At 35.6% G+C, this 24,508-nt stretch overlaps 1 protein-coding gene across 1 annotated transcript in view; it reads left to right on the top strand.

The window, feature by feature from the left end:
- Positions 1–1,067: 1,067 nt before the first annotated feature.
- LOC145774551 (kelch-like protein 12) overlaps positions 1,068–24,508 on the top strand; it is a 44,395-nt gene continuing 20,954 nt past the window's right edge. The window contains exons 1-6 of the mRNA XM_082585817.1: positions 1,068–1,135; positions 1,805–1,928; positions 2,039–2,192; positions 13,547–13,770; positions 20,302–20,527; positions 23,810–23,904. Coding sequence (XP_082441943.1) covers positions 1,068–1,135; positions 1,805–1,928; positions 2,039–2,192; positions 13,547–13,770; positions 20,302–20,527; positions 23,810–23,904 — 891 coding nt within the window. The remainder of the gene's footprint in view (positions 1,136–1,804; positions 1,929–2,038; positions 2,193–13,546; positions 13,771–20,301; positions 20,528–23,809; positions 23,905–24,508) is intronic.

Below are 24,508 nucleotides of genomic sequence, written 5' to 3'. Positions count from 1 at the left end.
CACTTGTGCAGTATCTGCGCATGCGCATCCCATGTTGGTTTAATTCAAACCCAGTCAGCAAATCAATCCTTTATGGTTCAACCTCTGCATACGTTAAATCAATGTAAAAAGATGGATTTGCTGGCTGGGAACTGGCGAATGCTGATAAGGACAAAATATGATTCCAACTTAAACTGGAAATACACCGTAAAGTGTCCTTATACGGACATTTTTGAGCCCAAGGGACAGAAATGTGGTGTCACTGTAAGCAAAGTGTTCTTATACACGAAGTCACTATAGGCGAAGTCATTTCTATGCAAAACATATGGTTTGCAAACGGGACTTTGCAACAGGTGTCACTATAGGCGAAGTGTCACTATAGCCAAAGTCACTATAGGCGAATTCTACTGTAATATGATTAGTCATATTTGACTAATCAAAAACAATTAGGCTAGTCAAATATGACAAGATGATTAGTCTAGTAACCCTATTAATTTTTGGACTGTTACCCTTTTTTAACTGCTGTTTTGATGCTTAATTTGGTACTTATAAAAAGAATTTAAATTGCAAATACCATAAACAAGTAAAATAGCATTATGAACATTGAAGTACAACAGAAAGTTCACTCAAATATGATATATTACTGTAAATTAGCTCTTCAGCAATTGAATTCATTGAGGACTGTTCTAATATCAGATAACACGTTGTTTGCTTTTTCTTCTCACAAACATGATGTAAACTTCTCTTGTATTGTCGCTGAATACTAGGACACACGTCAGTTGGGCTCTGCCTGGTGTCATTGTCAATAGAGATCAGGCCCCCAGCATCCAGCATGACCTGTAGCCTACAGAGCGCAGTCCTCGATGATACATCCTACCAATAATTGGTATGATATAAAAATACCATTTTGACACCCCTGAAAGTGTCATGTAATATTAAAACAGCATGTCATGATATCTTCCAGTATATATATAAATGTGTTTACAGCTGTCATTATTTTTACAAAATTTTAGTTCCAATGTAATTATTCAGGTTATTTATATTGCATTCTTCTTTAGTTAGTTTAAACTGCTTTGGGTTTAATGAACATGAGCACTGAGCTTAACTGTAAAGAAATTGAAGACTATGGAAACAAAACGATGTCTGACTTAAACAGGTATAAACATGAACAAAAAATTGGGTTCATTGCGATATGGGCTATTGTAACTAGCTGTCATGGTTACCTTTTTTGATATAGCTTTCTTAAAACAGCATTGTGCTATGTATTATATATATAATTGCATAACTGCAGACAGTGCACACCGTTTCGACCTCCCGGTCTCATCAGTGCAGTAGTTACACCGGAATAATGGCCATGGAGATGTATATACCTCCATGTGACATTTTCCCATATTGTGGTACCTAAACACTAAACAGTAACCAAAAATGGTACTACTGCCAACCTTGCCAAAGTGCTCAAACTGCAAGCAGTGAGCCTTGCGCAATGCATAGCAAGGTGCCTCCAGTAAAGTGCTCAATCGGCATAAGCCAAGAGCGTCAATAATATTAATGTTTTGTATCATATCTCAAGAACCCTGTGTCAAATCAAACCTTAAATTCAGCTGTTTTTATACTATTTAACCTATTAGTTTCATTGCTTCATTTATTGTCACCATGTTTTCAATAAACAGTAACCTACTCAAGATTACATTTTCCATTTAGACAGTTTTTGTATAGCATACGTTTTTTTGGTTAAATCATATCATATAGTTATACCATATCGTTACACATCTGACATTTTTTTTTGTATAAACAAGCTTATTTTTTAAAAACGTCCATATTTCAGAGAACGAAAGGAGTCTGACTCTTCATGCGATGCTACACTGCATGTTGATGGGAAAGATTTTAGAGTTCACAAAGTTATTGTGGGAAAAGCTTCGCCTTTTTTCCGAAAATTATTTGAAGTTGAGGTATTGTTGATCATGTAGTACCGTATGTATAATTATTAATTATTGTATTTGTCATTCAATATTTTTTTTTCATTTGTTGATTCTGCAATTTGTACATACATGTCTCATAGATGAAAGAAAAGTATGACTCATTTGCCAACATGAAAAGTCTAAATGTGGATTTAATGGAAAGGATCCTTACATACATCTATACTGGAAAAATTGAAACAAAAAATGAAGATATGGAAGATTTATATACTGCTTCTGATTTCTTGCAGATGGACGGTAATGAATTATAGAAATGTATTTTTATGCACCAAAATATTGTACAGTTGCAAGAACTGTATGTAGCTACTGCTTCAGTAGACTATTGCATTTTTCTATCATATGCTGCTTCGTGCCACACATGCTCATGTATTTTATCCTTGACTTGTCTTACACAAGGAAAAATATAACTTTCAGCACCTTTCATATTTGCTAGATTTGAGTGCAATTATAGAATCTGAATTCTTAATTTCATATTATTTTAGCTAATATTGTCACACATTGTAACATTTTTGTAATTTTTACACAGCCCCGGGGAGGGGGCGATATGAAGTGAAGAGTGATAAGGTTGTGCTTGTTGTTGGATTTTTTTTTTTTTTTGCAAGAGTAGTTTTAAATAGTCAGGAACATAAATGTGTTTAAATTAGAAACCATGTTTTGCTGTGAAGTAACACATTCAGTTTTTTGTCTAATTGCTATGTATAATTGCAGTCAATACCAAACACCGGCGCCGAGTTCCGGGCGGGCGGGCCGCACCCGCCGGACATTTCAGGAATTTAAAAAAAAAATTTATTGCAATTTTAAGTCCCAAAATTTCTGTAACCATCTGCCACCTTCTAATACTAGCCTACTTACCTTATTCGCAGGGTTTTGTCGCCATATGATAGGCCCTACTAGACCTACTAATTAAGCGATTAGTTTTCGTCAATTATTGCCATTGTTACATTCATGCAACGTTGAACAACGTTGATTCGCCGTTAAACAAGCAAAAGTGTCCGGCCGCGCCGTTTGTCTCCACTCTGCCACTCGAAGCCCAGTGCTATAAATCAAGTAAATTGCGCAAACCTGCGAGGAACTTTATTCGCGGCAAAAGTGTGACCGCAATTTCCACTGCTTTTACATCGTTTTAACATCGCCAGATGTTAAATCGGTTTAAAAACTGTAGCATTGTTCTTCAAAGGAGTAATTTTCTCTCAAACGACGTTATCAATTAACTCTGCTGCCAAAATGCTCTATTTTGTCGTCTCCAATCATCACAGTTGCGTCTGTTACGTGACTGATGGGTCATTCCATGCCAAACGTCCTGAAATTTTGAAACTTCCCAGTTTGACCCTCTCCGAATTTGCTGAAAATCGGACAAAAGGTCAGATAACATGATTGAGCTAAAAATTGAAAATTTTAGCTCAAAATCTATTGTAATTTTCAAATTATGACATTTTTAAATTGGGTACACCCCTGCGCTGATGAGCGCTCGGTCATTTTCGGCCATTTTTAAACAAGCATATATCTCTCATTGCAAATTTAATCTACTTCATTTCTGGCAAAATGAGACACTTGTAGGTATATTACATGAATCTAGTTTCAAAATTATATTGTCTCAAAGCATTTTGAAAATATGGAGGCCCAAAGTGTCCCCATTTTGATGCGAAGACAACTTTTGGACCATATTAAAAAAGCTGTAGCTTCCATACAAAACATAGCATTGCTCTCAAATTTATCCTGGAGGCTCCCCTCCTACTGGATTACAACTACATTGAATTTGGAAAGAAACACTGCTTTCATTAAAAAGTTATTTCACGTCAAAATATGGACCAGCAGCCAATTTTGCTAAAATACGCCATCTTGTGGTGAAAAAATGATCCCGTCAGACATTGTTTTGAAAAAAAATATTTTTTTCATCTCAAAGAGATATTCATGAGGAACTCATCTTCTGAGTTTCAACTTTGTTCCGCAATTATTAAGGGGTGAGATGCAGTGATGTTTAACCCCTCTTAATATCTATTTCAAGCAATGAGAAAAACATGAACATTAACTTTTAAGTTAGCCAATTGCACTTGTATCGTAAATGACATAAACAACTACAGCACATTGTACAAAGGAAGCAAAGAACATTCAACCTAAAATGACTGGTTGCCTTATACTTATAGGCTACTGGAATTTGACTTTTTCGTAAATGTAAAACTTGTAAATGTGTTTGCATGTTAATTTTCCTCCATGTTTGGGTCTTCACAACTTTTAATCTAAAGCATTTACAAAACTGAAATTTGGTATTCTGAGTAAGAAGCAGCCCTAGTTTTCATATCTACCATCAAAATTGCCAATTTCAAATTAGTTTTAGAGATAGAACGTTTCAAAAATAGAAATTTTTTAGCAATTTTTGATGTCTGCTATCTCCCAAACCAATAGTCACAGAACTACCATTTTGCATATCATTAATCTATACTAGTTGGTAATTAACCCTCATGAGACTGACACCAAACAAAAGTGAAATTATTGAAGTTTGGAGGGTGCAAAGATGAAGCCCGAGCAAAAAAACTAAAAATGCGCCATCTTGTGGTTAATATTTGACACTGTGGACAGTCACTCAAAAAGTCGAAACTTTTAGGAAAAAATCTTCTTTGCCTAAGCTATAGACAGTTCAAGTTTGAAATATATAACCTAACTCCTTTAATAGTAAATGCAGCTGTGAAATCATGAGCTTGACCATCACATGCAAAAGTCTCGGGGGTAGGGGAGGTAGGGTGGCTCTTATGTGGCAAAAAATGAAAATTTTGCTGAGGACACCCTTTTAAATGGTGAGGTTGTCAGAAAAAATAACTCCTGCAAAAGTCTTGAAATTGATTTAGGGATGGTCCTATTGCCCCACCCACCTAAAGTTCTGCGCCCTCCCCCAAAATACCATCTGCATATCTCAAAAACTGTTTGAGCTAGAGATATGGTTTTTGTGTCAAAAGATGCAGAAAACATGATTTCCTATCTGCTTTCTGAACAGTGATTGTGCCTATCTTGAGTAGAAATGCAGTTATTTAGTAAATAGTTATTTAAGTTTCAAGTAAATTAATAAAGCAGTTATTTAGTAAATAACTGCTTTTTTACTCAAGATAGACCAGACGTTGTTGCGTACCAATTATATTTATTACTTGTTTCCAAATCGTGTTAGAGGAGACATAGACTTAAATGTAAAACTAGGCTAGCCCAACAACCTAGCAAAATCGCCCTTTTGAAAAACGCACAAAATAACCTTTATGACGTGACAGTATGTGTTCGCCCGCCCAGCTATTTTGAAAACTCGGCGCCTATGATACCAAATCAGATATATATATAATTATATATACTTGAGGTATGTGTAATCAATTCAAAATCAAATGAGTGTCAAAATCTGCTTTGATATTACCCTAGCTGGAGCAATTATCTAACTGAATTATTGCAAGTAAATTGCTTTCTATTTGAATACAAGGTGAATAAGTTTTGAATAAGGTGATTAAGTGTTTAAGTTTATTAAATTTTTTAAAAGTTTAAGTTTAAAAATGTCTGGAAAAACTGCAACAAAGGACGATATCAAGCAACTTATGAATCAAATGGAAAGGCAAATATCTGAAGCAGTATCGAAGGCATTAATGAACCACCTCGGAAAATTTGAAACCAAATTAGATACAATCATGGAAAAACTAAAACAGCAGGATTCTGAAATTGAAGAAATTAAACAAAGCCAAATTTTCATTAATGATGAATTTGAAAAAATTAAACGAGAAGGAGTGGAAGACAAAAAGAACAATCAACTTAACAAATCTTTGATAGAGTCTCTGGAAATCAATAACAAAAAACTTGAAGAGCAAGTGGTAAAAACAGAAGAATCTTTAGATGAGCTAGACCAATATGGAAGAAGACAAAATTTGGAATTTCATGGAATTCCAGTCCTATCAAATGAACAACCAATTTCAGTAATCCACGATTTATTGAGGCTCATTGGAATCGAAGTTGCCCATGAATCGATTAGCACTGCACATCGACTTCAATCAAAATACTCAGATCATCCGCTTCCGATTATTGTACGCTTCATCAATCGAAATGTACGAAACAACATCTATTCACAACGAACAAAATTTTCAACGGTCAAAAACTTTAACATAACAGGAATGTCAGGACTCTTCATTAACGAAAATCTCACACCCAAGAGGAAAGATTTGTTTGCCAAAGCTCGAAAAGCAAAACAAGAATTTCGTTATCGATATGTTTGGACCAACAATGGAGAAATTTTCTTGAGGAAAGATGGAAACTCACCACGGGTCAAAATATCCAAGCACTCAGACATGTCAAAATTAAGCTAATTTCATATTTTGTGGGATTTGTATTTTGTTTAAGATTTAATGTTTTGAAATAATGGTTCGAAATTACAAATACCCATGCTCAAATTGTAACAATGCCTGTAAAACAAACCAAAACTGCATCTGCTGTGATTTATGCAACAGGTGGTCTCATTTAAATTGCATAAGTATGACTGTCCAGCAGTTTCAAAGCCTTTCTAAATCTGCCAGTCCTCACTTTTGTATAACATGTTTGAATGAAAGCCTTCCGTTTGTTAATATATGCCCCAAGAATTTTTCTGATGAATTTGCTGTACCACTTGAAATGCACAACTGTTTTGTTGCTGATGACGGTGATGATTATTTATCAATCTCTAAAATGAAAAATATTTTTCAAAATTGTAAACTTCAAGACCTAACAATCATTCATTTCAATACCAGAAGCCTTGGCAAAAATAAAGATCGTATCGAAGAATTCATGCTTGAAAGTAACTTTAATCCCTCAATTATAGCCATTTCAGAAACAAAAATAAAGCTACTAACTCAGTTGACAATCTCCATCTCCCTGATTATAACTTTCTTCATAGTGACTGAACAACGAAAGCTGGTGGGGTTGCCTTTTACATAAAAAAGAACATTCCATATGCATTGCGTATTGACCTCAACCTTAAATTGCCAGAATGTGAAGATTTGTGGATAGAAATTCCTCAAAAAACAGGTAAAGCATTTGTTATATGTGTCATGTATCGCCATCCAAACTACAGCTTCAATCAGTTTCAAGAAAAACTATGTAATTCCATATCAGCCATAGAAATCTCTAAACAAGACTACTTAATTTGTGGTGACATGAACATCAATCTTCTTCTAAAAAATAACAATATAACAATCTATAAAGAGTCATTGAATTCGCTTGGGTGTAATTGTCTCATCCAAAATGCAACCAGATTTCTTGTTAACAACACTCCTTCTCTTTTTGACCATATAAATTATACTCAAACAACTGCAAACAAAACATTTCTAGTGGAATTTGTAAATATGACATATCTGACCATTTACCTGTTTTTGCAATCATAAAGAATTCTACTGTATGCTTCTCTAATGTACATACTCAATACAAAAGGTCATGGAAAAATTTTGTTCTTGAAGATTTTTTGCTAGAATTGCAAGATGGTATGCAAAATATTGAAAACAACATAGCGCTAACTGATGTTGATGTAAACAGTAACTTTTACCAATTTATTTCTCACCTACAACTTATGATCAACAAACATGCACCTCTAAGACAATTAACCAGGCGTGAAAAAAAACTAACACTTAAACCCTGGATAACTAAAGGCATTTACAAATCAATCAAAACAAAAAATAAACTTTTCAGATTGTGTTACAGGCATGATGATTCTAAACAGATTCTTTCCTACAAAGCATACTCTAATAAACTGTCACACTTAAAAAGAATTGCAAAAAAACAATATTACTACAATCTGTTTAACGTTAACAAAAGTGATTCTGGAAAAATGTGGAAAGTGATTAATGATCTAACTACATACAAAAACTCTTCCTCAAAAAATAATTTACCTCAACATATAATCATTGATGACACAACGTATGAAACTGATTCTATGAATTTTACAAATCTAATCAACAAACATTTCACTGAAATAGGAACAAAAATGGCAGCTAAAATACCATCAGTACATCCACGTAGTGATATAAAAAGTCAATTAAAATCATTTGCTTTTGAAGATATTGATGAAAGCGAAATCTCTGATTGTATCAATGGCATGAAGACAAAAACAGCTCCTGGTTTGGATGGTGTCTCCACTAAAACTGTTAAATTAGCTAAATGTGTCATTACTCCTGTCCTGGTCAAACTATTCAACAAATGCATTGCTCAAGAAGTTTATCCAGATTGTCTAAAACTATCACAAATCACTCCAGTACCAAAACACCCTCATCCCAAAGCCTTAACTGATTTTCGACCAATTTCTTTACTGTCGACATTCTCTAAAATCTTTGAAAAAATTTTATATCAAAGAATTAATAAATTTCTCAACAAACATAACATTTTGTCTACATGCCAGCATGGCTTTAAAAGTAATGACTCCACTTCACTAGCCACAACAAGAATATATGACGAACTGTTATCTGCCATGAATCAAAAGGAATTCACATGCTCAATTTTTCTGGATTTAAGCAAAGCCTTTGATACTGTAGATCATAAAATCTTACTAAGCAAACTTTACAATTATGGCCTTCGAGGTAAAGTTCTGAGTCTTTTAAATTCCTACTTATCTAATAGACAACAATGTACTAAAATACTTGGAAATACATCTGACTTTGAACAGGTAAAATGTGGTGTCCCTCAAGGCTCTGTTTTAGGGCCATTACTCTTTCTGTTATATGTAAATGACTTACCAAATGCAACAAATTTTAAAACAACATTATTTGCTGATGACACCAATTTACATATGACAGATAAAGACTTAACTTGCCTTCAAAAAAGAGTAAATAAAGAAATGAAATTTGTCGATATTTGGATGAGACAAAATAAGCTGTCAATTAACTATTCAAAAACTGCATACATGATAATATGTAAAAATCCTTTCAAAGCCAAATCCTTTCAATTAAGTATTAATGGAAATCCTATTCAACAAGTAGATTCAATTAAATATCTTGGTGTTACCCTTGACAACAAGCTATCATGGAAATCACATTTAACTTGTCTTCGCACAAAGCTAAATAAAACTTGTGGAATTTTATATAAGCTCAGACATTTTGTACCACTTAGTACATTGCGTGTTGTTTATTTTGCTCTTTTTCAATCTCATTTACAATATTCATTAATAAATTGGGGTAGGGCTGATAAATAGGGTGTAACACTTTACACACTTTTTTTACAAATTGCTACTGGCTAGTTATTGTGGTTTGCAAAATGACCTAACTTGATCAAGGGGGAAAAAATTTTTGAAAAAAAAAATCATTTAAGCAGGCCACGCTCCCAATTTTTGTGGCGAAACCCCAATAACCCCACTATTTGCTATATTTCATCCCACGATGGAGGTAGAGAGCTAATTTTGCCACCAAAAGATGCAGAATACAAAAGTTTATATCCAACTTATGAATGTACCATAGCCCTAAACCCTTTAGTTTTTTCTATAATCAAGAAAAACTGTTTTTGACAGTAAAATTTGCATCTTTCGTAACCAAATGCTTGTATTTCAGATCATGGCTTAGATGAATGTCATTCAGCCATTACAGATAGCCTTTATTCAAACTCACAACTGTGTAACTAGTACAGTCATTGAACGGAAGACAGTATTGTTGTTCTCAAACTTTTTCACAGAATTGAATCAGTATAATTTTACAAGTGTCCTTCACCAATATACAGCACTGGTATATATACAAAATTTTATGATGTTTATCTCAAAATTGATTACAAAGATGTAAGAAGTCGAATAATGAATTTTCCCCAGGTCACCAAACTAATGCTTTTAAGCTGGTTAAGTAATTACCTCAGGTTTTAAAACTGCTGGTGTTAAATATCACATCAAAATATACTCAACAATATGTCTGTGATAGAAACTCTTTCAGCATTACTTAAATGTATATACTAGACTAGCCGAATCGGAATGTAGCCGAATAGGGAACTAGCCGAATCGGACTAGCCAAACAGGCCATTTCGCCCCTGCACAGACCATTGGAGAACAAAGGTTATTTGCTCTTGTCCAATGTCTTCAAGAGTTCATCCAAAAGAGCTAAGACTTCTTTTAGATCAGCGCTCAGAACGTAACATGGTGATTGGTGGTGTTGATGTGGCTGTCTGAAGCAAATACATTTGAAGCAAATACAAAACAGAACTCTCAGAACTTGCCATGAACACGCTAGTGATGAGTTTGATCTTACTAGTAACAGTGATGAATTAGAGACATCTTTTGAAGAGAAAATGCCAAAGTCATCATCCAGTGAATTTGAGTGTATGAGTGGCAGTGAAGAGGAAATTGCTTCAACATCATCACACCTTGTGAGTTCTAATGTTTGTAAATTAACAGACAAAAGACTTGCATCCCAGTGCCGTACAAGGTTCATCAGTTGTCTTAAAAATGAAAAGCTTCATGAAAGCATGTAATGCTTCTGAGCCAGCGAAGAAATGAAGCTGGCTCAGAAGCTGGCCCAAAGACAGCTGCGCTGGGTGCACTGCATGCCAACTTTGATGTATCTAGGATTTCAAAAAGCAGACACCAAAGCTCTGTTGTGGTCAAACTGTCCGCTGGCAGCATTTATGGATGCAACTTCTGCATTTTCACCATATCCGACAGCAGGGAGTAAGGATGATTAGGAAGTGTTTCGAAACAACAATACTTCTTGTGATCGATTGATAGGCCACATGAAGGAAACAATTAATAGCAAAAAGATTCGTGACACAAGTGATGTTGACATAAAGAAAAAGAGTTATTGAGAAGTTAACAGGACAATGTACTTTGTCTAGCACAGTGGTTCACAACCTTTTTGTCTTGGTGGAACCCCTTTTGGTGCCTTCAAAGCGGTTGCAGACCCCTAAAAATTTCTATTTGAATTTTTGGTATATCGCGTCTCCTTATGGAATCATATGTTATATAAGTTTCGAAGGAACACACTGAGAAGAATTTGCTGAATTCGCAACGCACTTGACGATTGATGAAATTATGTTATGAATTATGAGCTATAATTTGTTGGCACACAGGATCAAACATCAGTAATCTATATGCTGAGGATGTTTTTCTATAAATTTTATCAAAAGTTAATAGAATACTTGTGACCGTTACAAAGAATTTCTCTCTTTTTTCATTTGTAATCAATATTAATTCGTTATAATCACAGTCATTGCAAAATCTGTGAGTTGCATTTCCAAGTTAATCATTGATCAACAATCTGCTGTCTCAAAAGAATTAAGTTGAACAAGAATTAAGTTGAACAACATTGTTTTATTAAAAGGTTTAAGTCATTTATATGGTATTTTTTAGTTAAAAAATCAAACCTTTGTGCAATGTTCTTTGCAATTTTAAACGACGCACCAGTGGGTTGCAACTTACAGTTTGAGAATCACTGTAAGCTAATACATAAACAAAGCACAAACAATTTTTAAATTTTGTAATTTATCAATCATGCTGAAAACTCAGAAACTTTCGCGGACTCCCTGAAATTGCTTCACGGGCCTCTTGGGGTCCGCGGACCCCCGGTTGAGAACCACTGGTCTAACATGTATTGTACATATAGTTTTGTGTTGATTGTTTCCTGCCTCATTATTGAATAAAACATCACTGTTCTAATACAGCTTACAAGTTTGATTTAAAGGTTGTGTTTTTAATGACTGAATGACAATTCGTGCAAGCCAAGATCTGAAATACAAGCATTTTGTTTCAAAAATGACAGATTTTACTCTCAAAACAGTTTTTCTCAATTATAGAAAGAAGTAAAGGTTTTAGGGCTATAGCATGTTCTTAAGTCGGATAGAAACTTTGGTATTCTGCATCTTTTGGTGGCAACAGCAGCTTTCTATCTCCACCAGGATACGAGATATAGCAAATTGTGGGGTAATGGGGATTTTGCGACAAAAACGGGGAGCGTGGCCTGCTTAAACAATATTTTTTTTCCAAAATTTCTTTTCCATTGATCAAGTTAGGTCATTTCGCAAACCACAATAACTAGCCAACAAGTAAGTTGGTCGGAGTGTTACACCCTACTGATAAATCTATTTTACATCCCATAGAAGTTATTCAAAATAAAGCTCTTAGAGCATGTTTATTTTACCCTAGACATGCCTCTGTAAATTTATTATATGTTGAATTTGATGTTCCCAAGCTTAATGACTTAATTGAAATTGAGTATGCCAATTTCATGCACAAATATAAAAATGGACTTCTACCTGATTGTTTTAGTGCTTATTTTAATGATTTAAATAATATCCATCAACATAATACTCGCCACAAGATAAAATCCCAATATTTCTTACCCAGAACTAGTAATAACTCCGGGCAAAAAATGCTACAGTACTTGGGACCCCAAGCATGGGGTAAGGTTCCTTCAGAAATTAAATGTTTGTCTCCCTTTTCATTCAAAAAGCAATATCAAACGCACTTGGTCGGTTGTTACTCTTGCTAAATGCAACTCTGTTGTGTATTTTTCAGTGAAATTGATCTGACATGTCTGACAACTTTTGGGATCTAATTTGTGTTTTGTTTGATTTCTCTGTTTTTGTTTTGTTTTTTTATGTTATGTTCATATACAATCTTCTCATGTTTTGGCTTGCATTTACTAACCCCCACATTGCGATTGTAACCTTATTCAACGTTTCATTATTTTCTCTAAGTGTTTTCAGTATAATTTTCATTGGTAGTATTTTTTTGTAAAATACGGTACTGCCGCCGGGGTGGAAGCTGACTTGGTGACCTCATAAGGTCTTTCGCTTCCTTCCTCTCTCACTTCTATGTAATGTACCAATGTATTTGTCGTAATAATTTGAGAAAAAAATAAACCAGTGATTGATTGATTGATTGCTTTAAAAACGTTGCTGTTTAAATTTCCTTCATGCGTTGTTGTTTGCATGAGTACGCCTATAAAAAAAAATTTTTGTTTTGACGGCGACTGAAACTTGAAATAGCATGTTTGCACTGCATCCTACATTTCCCCATTGCACTTTTACCCTCAACTCAATCTCTTTTCAGTTATATATGTCCGGCTTTTTTGTAATTTTTCAAGTTAATTGACGCTGTTTAGACTAAAATATTTTTGATAGTATAAGTAATGCAGTAGTGAATTTTCAATTGGAATAACCAACATTAAGTTTATAATGCAAAATGTAGCACATTAGGAAAATGACATTGTTTAAAAACTAATAGCCTACTTGTCTAATTGTATCTTTTGTACTAACTACTACAGCATATCATTATTCGTTTTTCAAAATAGGCTAATAGAAATGAGTATAAAATAGTTTTCGATAATGTTAATGAGAAGTTAGGTTGTTGGATTTGGGGTAAATCAAATTAATAGGAGGTTTACCAAAATTGAACTATGTGGTACCAGGTTGTTTACCTTGTAATGTTGTTTACCCTGTAAATATTGCTTTTTGTTTTCCTTCAATTTATAACAACGTACTTGCCATAGGCGTTCTCACAGAAGTGTTATTAAAGTTGAATCATAACATTTAGTAAAGCGACTAAATAATGACGAGTTATTCTGTGGTACTGTAGTGGCCTACATTAGCATTCTGCGAAGAAGTTTTACTAAAGAGTATATTTTTTTTCTTTTGTTTAGAACTGAAAGGTTTTTGTGGAGCCGTCTTGAGTGACACAGTTACTATTGCAAACTGCTTGGACCTCAATGATCTTGGAAAGCGATTAAACTGCGACTTGATTTGCAACAAAGCAGAATTGTTAATGCAAAATGAAATAGCTGAAATTATAAAAACTGAAGAATTCAAGAGTTTGAGTTTTGCTGATGTTACAACTTTCCTTCAGCGAATTGATCAAATATCTTCGGTAATATTATTATCTCGTCTATCTTAATTTATCTTATATATTCATATTTCAAGGAAAGTAGTTTTTTATTATGGTTTAATACCTTGCAAAATAAAAATCCGTTTTTACTCCAGTGTTTTATAAATTGAAGGCAATTGAATTTTTAAACAAGCTGGATAACATAATGGCTGCGCTAATTATACTAGAATAAAGTTGATCAATTTAGTGTCTGACTTTGACACGTATAGAAATCGCAAGATCAAGCAGCGCTGGCTCGGCTATCTGAGCGCGCACATGAGCAATGCACTTTTAGGACAGCCTTCCATTCAGCGACATGTAGTGGATAGAATAATTCACAGACTCAGGCGCGGATTAATGGGGGGCCCAGGGGGCCCCCCCGAAATTTGGTGAAGAATTGTTGAAGTTGTATGTTTCCGCATCAAATGGTTCTAAGTTCTAAACAGCTGATATTAGTCTCACGGCGGACTTAACTTATTCCGGGGGGAGGATAATTTTTGTTATTATTAGGCTATTGTTGAAATTATCCATCGATCAGACTCCGTTATTTTCTTTCATACAGCTTCAAATTATTTTAATGAGTCCGATTCGGTGAGTCCGATCCCTTAACGGGGGATTTTTTCAATTTTTTTTTTAATTATCGGGTACTGTAGCCTAATTATCATTGCCGTTTTAGGGTTAGGGGTTTGGGGTTAGAGGTTAGGAACTCACCGAAGCAGGCGCCGTTTTGTCTGCGCCGTTTTGCCTCTGCGCCTTTTTGTCTCTGCGCCATTTTTTCTGCGCTTTTTTGTCTCGCGCCGTTTTGTTCGTGCCTTAATGTCGTGGACCAGAGAAAGAATGTATCCTCCCGCCAGTGCCGGTCTTTGGGGTGTGCGAACCGTGCAATCGCACAGGGCCCGCAAATTAGGGGGCCCGCATTTACTCAGAAAATGCAGTAATTTTTGTCATTTCCAATGGAAAAATTCAACAAGTGAATTCAACGAAGGAATTAGCAATAAGAAAACATAGGAAAACAACCTATTTCGTCCCTTGAACATTTCGTACCCTGAAAAGATCGAGAAAAAACAACAACTTTTAGCCGAAATTGCTGATCGGAGTTGCCGCAAACATTTCAAAATTTCTCTCGATCTTTTCAAGGTACGAAATAGGTCGAAATTCGATTTTGTTGACAGTGGACAAACGTGTCCAGTCTGAGCAGCTATCTCGGCGGACACACGAGATTTAACTTCGATCGTCATGCTTAATCACTTTATGTTGATAATTCTTCACTCTGAAAGGCCTTCATCAGACCAAACCATTGAAGAGTCAAAGTGCCGCGTAGCTGCTCAATACACAACATAACTGATTAACTTCCACCGAACGAGGTTGTGTGGCTTCTTGTGTCACAATTCTCTGGGCAGGACTCGGAAAACATCAGCACTAACGTTACTGTTTTCTGCTGTGCAAAGTTTCACTAGGCTTTATCCTTAGGTTTATTTTTGTGTGTCATGTGAGCGAAAGTGATGGGGAGCAAGTACTGTAGGTTCATCTTATTCATTCTCACTTATAAATTTTTTTCATGGGCCTTTTCTTTCTTACTGTAATACCAAAACTTAGCCTACTACTCGTCTAATTTAATTTTGTAACCAACCTTGCCTTGTCAATATTACTCGGAGATCAAAGCCAAACATTGTGATATAACACTTGAACTAAATTTCGCTGATTAGTGTAGAAGTAGGTAAGTACTCCCGTCCATTCTTAACGAAGAATTCAGCGTTATTATGCTGATACAATGTCATCAAACGTTGAAGTAACTTAAAATTCCAAAGCTTTTCTGCTTAAATGGAAGCTAAGGGATACAGCATTAACATTTTCTAGATGCGCCCTAGAATGTGCTGGAAATTATATTCTCTCAACAATTGTTCGTGCTATGCAATCACGTCAGGGTTAGAAATGTTTAAGGATTCAACCTATTTCGTACCAGGGTTAGGGTACGAAATCGGGGTGCGACTTGTTCAGGGGACGAAATAGGTTGCATCCAGACTCAACATATAGAGACATACCCTTACATACCGAAAAATGCCAAAGAAAACATGATCTTATCCTTTTGCTATGCCACCGGACAGCACCATTTTACAGTAATATTCATACCCAAATTTTGTTGAACATGCTCTCAGAATGCCCCAAATTCAAACTAATTTTTCCAAAATTTTCTGGGGGAGGCCCTCTCAGACCCCCACCGCTAGGTGTCGCTTTCGGCAAACACACCGGCAGGCTTCGCCCACCGACCGTCAAACCACCCCCCTTCAAAATACCTAGCTACGCTATTGAATTGGATCATTGTCATTGGGGCCCGCAAAGTATATTCTGCACAGGGCCCGAAATTACCTAAGACCGGCAGTCCCGCTTACGGTGACGTCACAGCGGTGTTGCCGTTTATATTTTCGCAATTGAATGAGTGCCAGATTCGCCGATGTCAACGAAAGTTTGCAAGCGTGTAACTTATTAGCCTGTTGATATTTTTTATGATTTGCTGGTCAAGGAAGTTTGTTAGTGTCATCTTTTTAGTATCTTAGGTAAATTTAGCAAATTTATTTACCTGTCAGAGGCACTTTAAAAGTGTTCTATTTAACTGTAGCCTACATTAAAGGGTATTCTCAGACCATGCATTTATCAATTGCGCTATCAAGGCCTATGTACAGAACACACCTTGTTATCATTAATGTGGGTATTTTTTTTATATTAAAATCAGTTTACCGGCTTCAATTTGCAAGCATAACATTGAGTTTGGTAAACTGATGCTACTATAATAGCAATGCAAGTATACTGTTACAAATAGATGTACATATTAGTTCTTGTTCTGTGTAGCCTATGGTGTAAATCTTGTGTTTTGTTGTTTGCATGGTTTTATAGATTTTTATGCCCCAGCCAGCATAGTGTAATCTGCTGCTGGTGCTATTTTGTAGCTACAGCTATGATGAACAAATGAAAAAATAATCTTTTTTTTTATTTCAACATATAGTAGCCTACTATTTTTTCTATACACTATCTTCAGAAAAAAAAATCTGCTCTAAAAGTAACTACTGTATAGGCTCGGAATGGCCCGTTTCGGCGAGTCCGATTCGGCGAGTCCGATTCGACTAGTCCGATTCGGCGAGTTCCCTATTCGGCGAGAGCCTTTTTCGGCGAGTGCCCTATTCGGCGAGTTTTTGAAATTTTTAAAATGAAATTATCGGGTACAGTAGCCTAATTACAATTGCCGTTTTTACATCGTTTTAACGTCGCTAAACGTTGAAATCGTGCAGAAAGGAATAAAAATAAAATGTTTGAACTATTAAATTAAAATTCGTCATGTCAGTTCAGTTATTTTTATTTTTGACCATCATATCAAAAACAATACACGTCAACATAGCAAAGGTCGAGAAAAAGGTAGAAGCGACAAAACGCGAAGTTAAAACGTGCTTGTGACCGAAGTAAGTTATTGAGTTGAAAGAAATTTGGCACGGTCGCAACACCTTCAGAAAAATTTAACATATGAAGGGAAAATAAAACAAAGACAATGTTACAAAAAAAATCATGTTTATGTCTATAAGTTAGTACTTTTGAATAGTTAAAATGATTAGTTTGGATCAACAAATGTGTGACCTACAGCTTAGATTGAAAGGAAATTATCGGGTACCGTAGCCTAGCTATCCCGACCAGCAAAAATTTGTTCCAAGAACCCAGTTAGCCTAACAGTTCATTTTTACATTGTAGTAACAGAATAAAAAGGCTAACCAAATGTGTGGCCTATCGTTTTAACGTTGCTAAACGTTGAAATCGTGTAGAAAAGGGTGCTTTTGCTGACTAGGATACGTTGAAACTGAGAAACATTCACAGAAGCCCTATGATACGTTGCATTTTTAAGATAATGTATTCAGACGTTGAATCAATGTACAAATGAAATGTTATGCTAAATGGGTTCTTGGAACAATTCGAAAGGCTTCTGTGAATGTTTCTCAGCTTCAACGTATCCTAGTCAGCAAAGTTCTCTTTTCTTCACGATTTCAACATTTAGCGACGTTAAAACGATGTAAAAACGGCAATTTTTGCTGGTCGGGATAACTGGGCTACGGCACCCGATAATTTCCTTTCAATCCAAGCTGTAGGCAGCCTACAGTAGGCCACACATTTGGTTAGCCTTTTTATTCTGTTACTACAATGTAAAAATGAACTGTTAGGCTAACTGGGTTCTTGGAACAAATCGAAAGGCTTCTGTGAATGTTTCTCAGTTTCAAAGTATCCTAGTCAGCAAATGTTCCCTTTTCTACAAGATTTCAACGTTTAGCGACGTTAACACGATAGGCCACACATTTGGTTAGCCTTTTCATTCTGTTACTACAATGTAAAAATGAACTGTGTTCTTAGAACAAATTTTTGCTGGTCGGGATAACTAGGCTACGGTACCCGATAATTTCCTTTCAATCCAAGCTGTAGGCCACACATTTGTTGATCCAAACTAATCATTTTAACTATTCAAAAGTACTAACTTATAGACATAAACAAAATTTATTTTATTTTTTTTTGTAACATTTTCTTTATTTTATTTTCCCTTCATATCTTAAATTTTTCTGAAGGTGTTGCGACCGTGCCAAATTTCTTTCCATAGGCGCCGACTTTTCAAAAAACCTTCATAACCATAACGCTATTTTACTCAATTAAAATAGTCTTTGATTAAGCTAAGTGTCGTGTTTATATTAACAAATAGGTCGCAAACCGAATTTATTAGAAGCGCTGCTTGAAAGGATTAGTTTTACGCATGCAGTACGCCTAGTCGTAAAAATTTTGATATTGTTAGCTCATAATTGGAACTGTTGGAAAACAAGCCGATTCATTTCCTTTTCGTGCGAGTGAATAACAACGATCAAGACAGTGAAGTTATCCAAATAAAACGCAAAAAATCATGATCTCAAGCAGAGTGAAAACCCGCTATCAGTTTTATTAACCTCGTTTCGCTAATTACTTTCAAAGCGTTGACAACGGCGAAGTGTTTTCTCTTCTGTTTTTTATCGAAAGTCTTTATAGTCTTTTATTGAATACAGTAGAGTAGGCTATACTCGAGTAAAGGTCGAGATGTTCGCAAGTGATTTTCACCTCAAAAAGACAAGTTCAACTAACACGGGACAAGCTGTTGTCTCCAGCTCGGCAATTTTCAAAATGAACGCACTAAAAATCATTGTCGACGTAGATTACGGAGTGTGAAATCGCGTCGGCCTAAGTAAAACTTTTGAATACGTTTATTTGCAGTGATTCAAACTTAATTTTCAAATTCAATTATTTCTTGTCAATTCTAAACTTTATGCACTTGTTGAGCAATATGCAAAGCTCACGAGACAAAACAGAAAGAGGAAATCATTTTTTTATTTTTGCGTGTAGGATATAATCGTTCTTTTATAACGTAACATTCCATGATCGTTGAAGTCGATGTCAAACCTTAGCGGTTGCATAAAACAATGATGTCAGGTTAGCTAGGTGATAATAGCGGTAAGAGACGTCGTTAATGCAGGCAATATCTGCGACCAAGACCATTAAACACCTTTTCTTTTATCGGTTTTCGATTTAATTCTCACACATTGCGAAGAAAACAATGCGTTCTGTTGAATCATAATTGTCTCACAGCGGGAAGACCTCGTTGAAAATAGCGCGTCTAATTTAGCTGGTTTACTTAATATTGCAGTGAATAGTTACGTGACTATTCCAGCAGTGCAAGTTACTCTACCATCTACTTTGAAACTTCCATACCGTATGAGAAAGCCATGCGATCAGCTGCTGTTTTGCGGGCAAGAGCAACGTAGGCTTTTCTTGCTTTCAGCATTCTTTAAGTCCGTTTAAATTATCTAAATCTCTTTCACGAAGTGTTTTATCTTTGAAACACCACTTGTCATCACCATTTTTGTTGCCCTTCAACCATAAATTTACGGGGGGCGCCGCCCCCCGGAAGTCGGCGTGTATGTTTCTTTCAACTCAATAACTTACTTCGGTCACAAGCACGTTTCAACGTTCGTGTTTTGTCGCTTCTACCTTTTTCTACACCTTTGCTATGTTGACGTGTATTGTTTTTCATATGATGGTCAGAAATAAAAACAACTGAACTGACATGACGAATTGTAATTTAATAGTTTAAACATTTTATTTTTATTCCTTTCTGCACGATTTCAACGTTTAGCGACGTTAAAACGATGTAAAAACGGCAATTGTAATTAGGCTACGGTATCCGATAATTTTCTTTCACAAATTTCAAAAACTCGCCGAATAGGGCACTCGCCGAAAAAGGCTCTCGCCGAATAGGGAACTCGCCGAATCGGACTAGTCGAATCGGACTCGCCGAATCGGACTCGCCGAATAGTAGCAGACCCGTATAGGCTATAGCACCAAGTAATTTTCCACTTATTAAAAATTGAATGAGGTTGTTTACCAGATTATCACCTTATACATCTTGTGATTGTTCAGCTTAATTTGCATCAGTACGTCTATATGTTATTTTCCACTTATAACTTATGTTGGTAATTTTAACAGGTTTTCAAAGTAAAAGCAGTATATGAAGGAATCATGGCATGGGTGAAACATGACATTCCTAATAGGGAAAAATATCTTTCTGCTCTTTTGGAAATTGTGATATTCCATTGTTTGCCTCCATTTTATCTTAAATTGATCAAAACAGAAGAATTGCTTCAAGACTTGCCCAAGTACCAATCACGTTTAAGTGACCAAATCTTCTGGAAGAGATCAGTGAATGAATACAGTAAGCTATCTGTTCAAATATTTCAGAACATTAAGTTCAAATGTGTGATGGTACTGCTAATTTGCATTCATCAAATGCTGGCATTTGCACAACAATCTAACCTCTTAGTGTAATTTATTAAGTTAAGAATCGATTTCGCTATAGTAATAGCATCTTCAGCTAGCACATGTAAAAAAAGAAGAACATTTGAAAAATACGTAAAACGAACAAATAAAGCAAACTCCGATGTTATCAACACGCATAAAAATTATATTTTAAATAGATGGTTACATAATATTAAAATCAAAACCTGCAAGCCTAAATCTTAACTGGTGTTCTCCTACGATTTCCAACAATATACTGGTGCAAAATTCAAGAAATACATTAACATTATGAGATCAGGGATATTTAAAGAAAGGATACGAAGGCTGGCAGCAATTATCTTTTTCTCACGACATTAGAAGAGCGGTAATTGGTACCGCATTTAGCTGAACAATCCGCTTTCTTTAAATTACAGAAAATTGTGTAGTGCTGTTGGTACAGTTAGCTACTGAAGACAGTTAGCAAATGTTGTAAATTTAAAAATACTTGTTTAGATATCACTGGTTTGGTAGCCTAATTACATAATGTTTTTTAGAAACATAATTAAACGATTACCAGTAAGCTGTTTTTCTTAAAAAAGCCTTTGCAGTAGGCCAAGTGTAAAACAAGTACACGAGTAGTTGAATTAACGAGTAACGATGAGCATGCAGTGAATATTCAGGCATGCTAATAGCGCAAAGGAGGTTATCATAACAAGGTTTGTTAAATTACTATCGGTGCCAATTGTTGTTTTACAATAAACAGAAGTCCTTCTATTGTCAGACGTAATAAATCTTCGCATCCCTTTCTGTCAATATTCCTGGATACAATGAGCCTCTCTATTTGTTGAACCTACGTTGCACCAAATTGTCCAGTAGCTCAGTTTTGTAGCCTAGTAAGCTACCGTAGTTTTGCATAAAAAAAGCTTAAATAAGGCTTGCTTTGTCTTGCAAGTACGAAACCTATTTTGAGTGATGTGAATTTACTAGATTCTCATGTACGAACATTATGCCAGTTTTCAAATAACATTGAAAACACGTAGCCTACAAGAGAGAACCTCAAAAATCAAGTGACTATGGTTCTGCTCTCAGGATATCTATTTAGCGATATATCGGTATCGGTATCGGCAAAATTTGGCCGATACTAAACATGTAAAAAAGGCGTTTACTGCAGATTTTCTACAAAAGCAAACATATATATAGATCTTTTAAAGTAGTAACTAACGTCACATTGATGTACAAAAATAACAACCTGTTTAAATTTTTGATACCTCACACTCCCATCCATGACTTCTTGCGCGCACCTTTTGGCATTGGTTGTTTTCAGTCAGTGCCGGTCTTTGGGGTGTGCAAACCGTGCGATCGCACAGGACCTGCAAATTAGGGGGCCCGCAATTTACTCAGAAAATGCAGTAATTTTGTCATTTCCAATGGAAAAATTCAACAAGTGAATTCAACAAAGAAATTAGCAACAACAAAACATAGAGACTCAACAGGTGCAACCTATTTCGTCCCCAGAAAAGATCGAGAAAAAACAACAGAGCCGAAGTCGCTGATCGGAGTTATCGCAAACATTTCAAAATTTCTCTTGAGCTTTTCAGGGGACGAAATAGGTTGTATCCAGACTCAACATAGAGACATAGCTTTATTTTCGAAAAATGCCAAAGAAAGCATGATCTTATCCTTTTTCTATGCCACCGGACAGCACCATTTCACAGTAATATTCATACCCAAATTTTTGTTGAACATGTTTTTGAACAAATTTTTGTTGGATGGCCGGTTCTTTCCTTGCAGCGATTGCCTTCACTCCTATTCTTTCCTTCAGTCCGACTTTGTGCATCTTATACTTCACATGTTCTTTTGGACGTTTCCGTTTCCTCTTCCCATCTACCTTCAAAGTTAATGCGTTTCTTTCTTCTTTTCTTTGAGCTTGCAAAGAAAACTTAGCACCCATGTCTGGCTGCCGTACAATATTGCAGGCCGCACACAACTCCGGTAGATTTTCCGTTTTCTTTTAGACGAAAATAAAATGTTTTTTCGTATAACATTTCCCCACATACCCTGAACTTTGTCCAACCCAGCCATGCCCTTCTTGTAGCAGCTACTTCGCATCCACTGCTTCCATTTATTTGGTCACCCAAATAACAGAAATTTGTCACTGTTTTAATTTCATAAGAGAAACTCTCTTCGCAATCTTTAACTAGGCCATATATCCTAAAATAATGAAAATAATCAAAAAATTAGCATTCAAGTCAATAGCTGGACACTTTCTTTTGAAGTAACACGCATGTAAAGTTATGTCCAATTTACAGTTACGGCTACTTCGGCGTTTTACTTGGTCTAACATACTGCAAATACCTAGGTCCTAGGTTTATCCATGGCCACCTAAAGATACGGCCTGATTTGTCACATTTTGCAGAAATTTCCAGGTTTTTCTAACTTTGAGCGAACGTTTGAATAAATTTTTCTAAAAATTATATTCTTACGCTTTCTTTATTCTTTTCCCCAGATGACACAATAGGTTTTAACATTCTCACATGTTGAAAAACAAAGAAAATTTGATTTCGAAGATTTTAGTCAGACTGTTAATTTTCAATAACAGTCTGAATTTGCGTTTTTCAACTTACTTTTTCTCATTTGCTACTGCTTCCCCAAGGCAACAAAAAAGTTTTATGTCATTAGGAAACCGCAAAAAGTAAAAACATCTCAAAAAATGTCAGTCAAACACTAGCAGTAGCTGTAATCAAAATTTGCAAAATGTGACAAATCAGGCCGCATCTCCAGGTGGCCGTGGTTTATCTTATTCATGTGTTGTTTATTTTTTATTCTTATTATTATTTTTTCTTATTTTTTATTCTTGTTACAAAGCTGAAACAAAATGATGACAAGGTGACATTGCGTCATTGCTCCTAACGAAAACGTCATTGTTTTGCTTTAGTTATAGTTAAAAAAGAATGCATATTTATATTATTATTATGATCAACTAGGCTATTACTATTAACTACTAGATGGATGAAATCACAGACAACAACACTTTAACAATTGAAAACTTCACTCTGTCAATCTCGGTCACTGGGCCTGCGTCAGTGGTTCAAATATTCTACAAGTATGCGAAACTGCCAAGAATAACCTATCAGAGGCTTTGTCAGTCCGAGGATAAAGGTTCAGGCCAGCCAACCTAACCGAAATGGGCTTAATATTGCTAAATTTATATAAATAACAGAATCTGCTACACCTTCAAGAAAGCAATTTGTGGTCATTGGTAAACAAGAAATTCGATTATTTGATGTGTTGAGCTTGACATGGAAAAAACTACCGGTAACTTTTTAATTATAGTTACATTTAAGCTGAAAATGTGCTTCTTTTTTTTTCACCTTAACTTTCTAATCACCAGTTAGGCAAAGCAATCGCCAGATAGTTCATCCTTTTAGATCTTGCCAACCGAAGGTTTAACTAGGGAGGGCATTAGCTTAAATCTTTTTGACATCTGCAATGAGATTTTTTCGGTAATGGACGTTAGTTGAGCTTGACCTGAGACACGAGTTAACAGCAAGCTCACTTTGTTATCGTTTGTTTGACATTTTGGGTAAATTTTGCAATACAGTATGTTTACCTTTTCACAAATGGAAAAATTAGCAATTAAATCCAAATAGCTGGACACTACTTTTTGAGGCAATCCCTACGTACCTTGGTGTTCAACTTGGTCTAACATGCTGCAAACACGTAGGCGAAAAGGTAGCCTATTAGCTAATACCACTCTCATAAAACGTCTGCTGGCACAAGGTACGCCCCTGCTGAATACTCTTTGGTTGCAACTTGGTGCAAAAGTGCCCGTACTGACTTTGTTGATGTGCCAATCAACAACTGCCTGCAACCTGTCATTAATTTCTTGCCGCCGCGATTCCTTATCACTGTTACATGT

This window comes from Aplidium turbinatum, chromosome 7 (assembly GCF_918807975.1).
Source record: "Aplidium turbinatum chromosome 7, kaAplTurb1.1, whole genome shotgun sequence".
In the NCBI taxonomy this organism is placed as follows: Eukaryota; Metazoa; Chordata; class Ascidiacea; order Aplousobranchia; family Polyclinidae; genus Aplidium; species Aplidium turbinatum.
The sequence above is the reverse complement of the archived record's forward strand: the minus strand, read 5'-3'. Positions and strand labels throughout refer to the sequence as shown.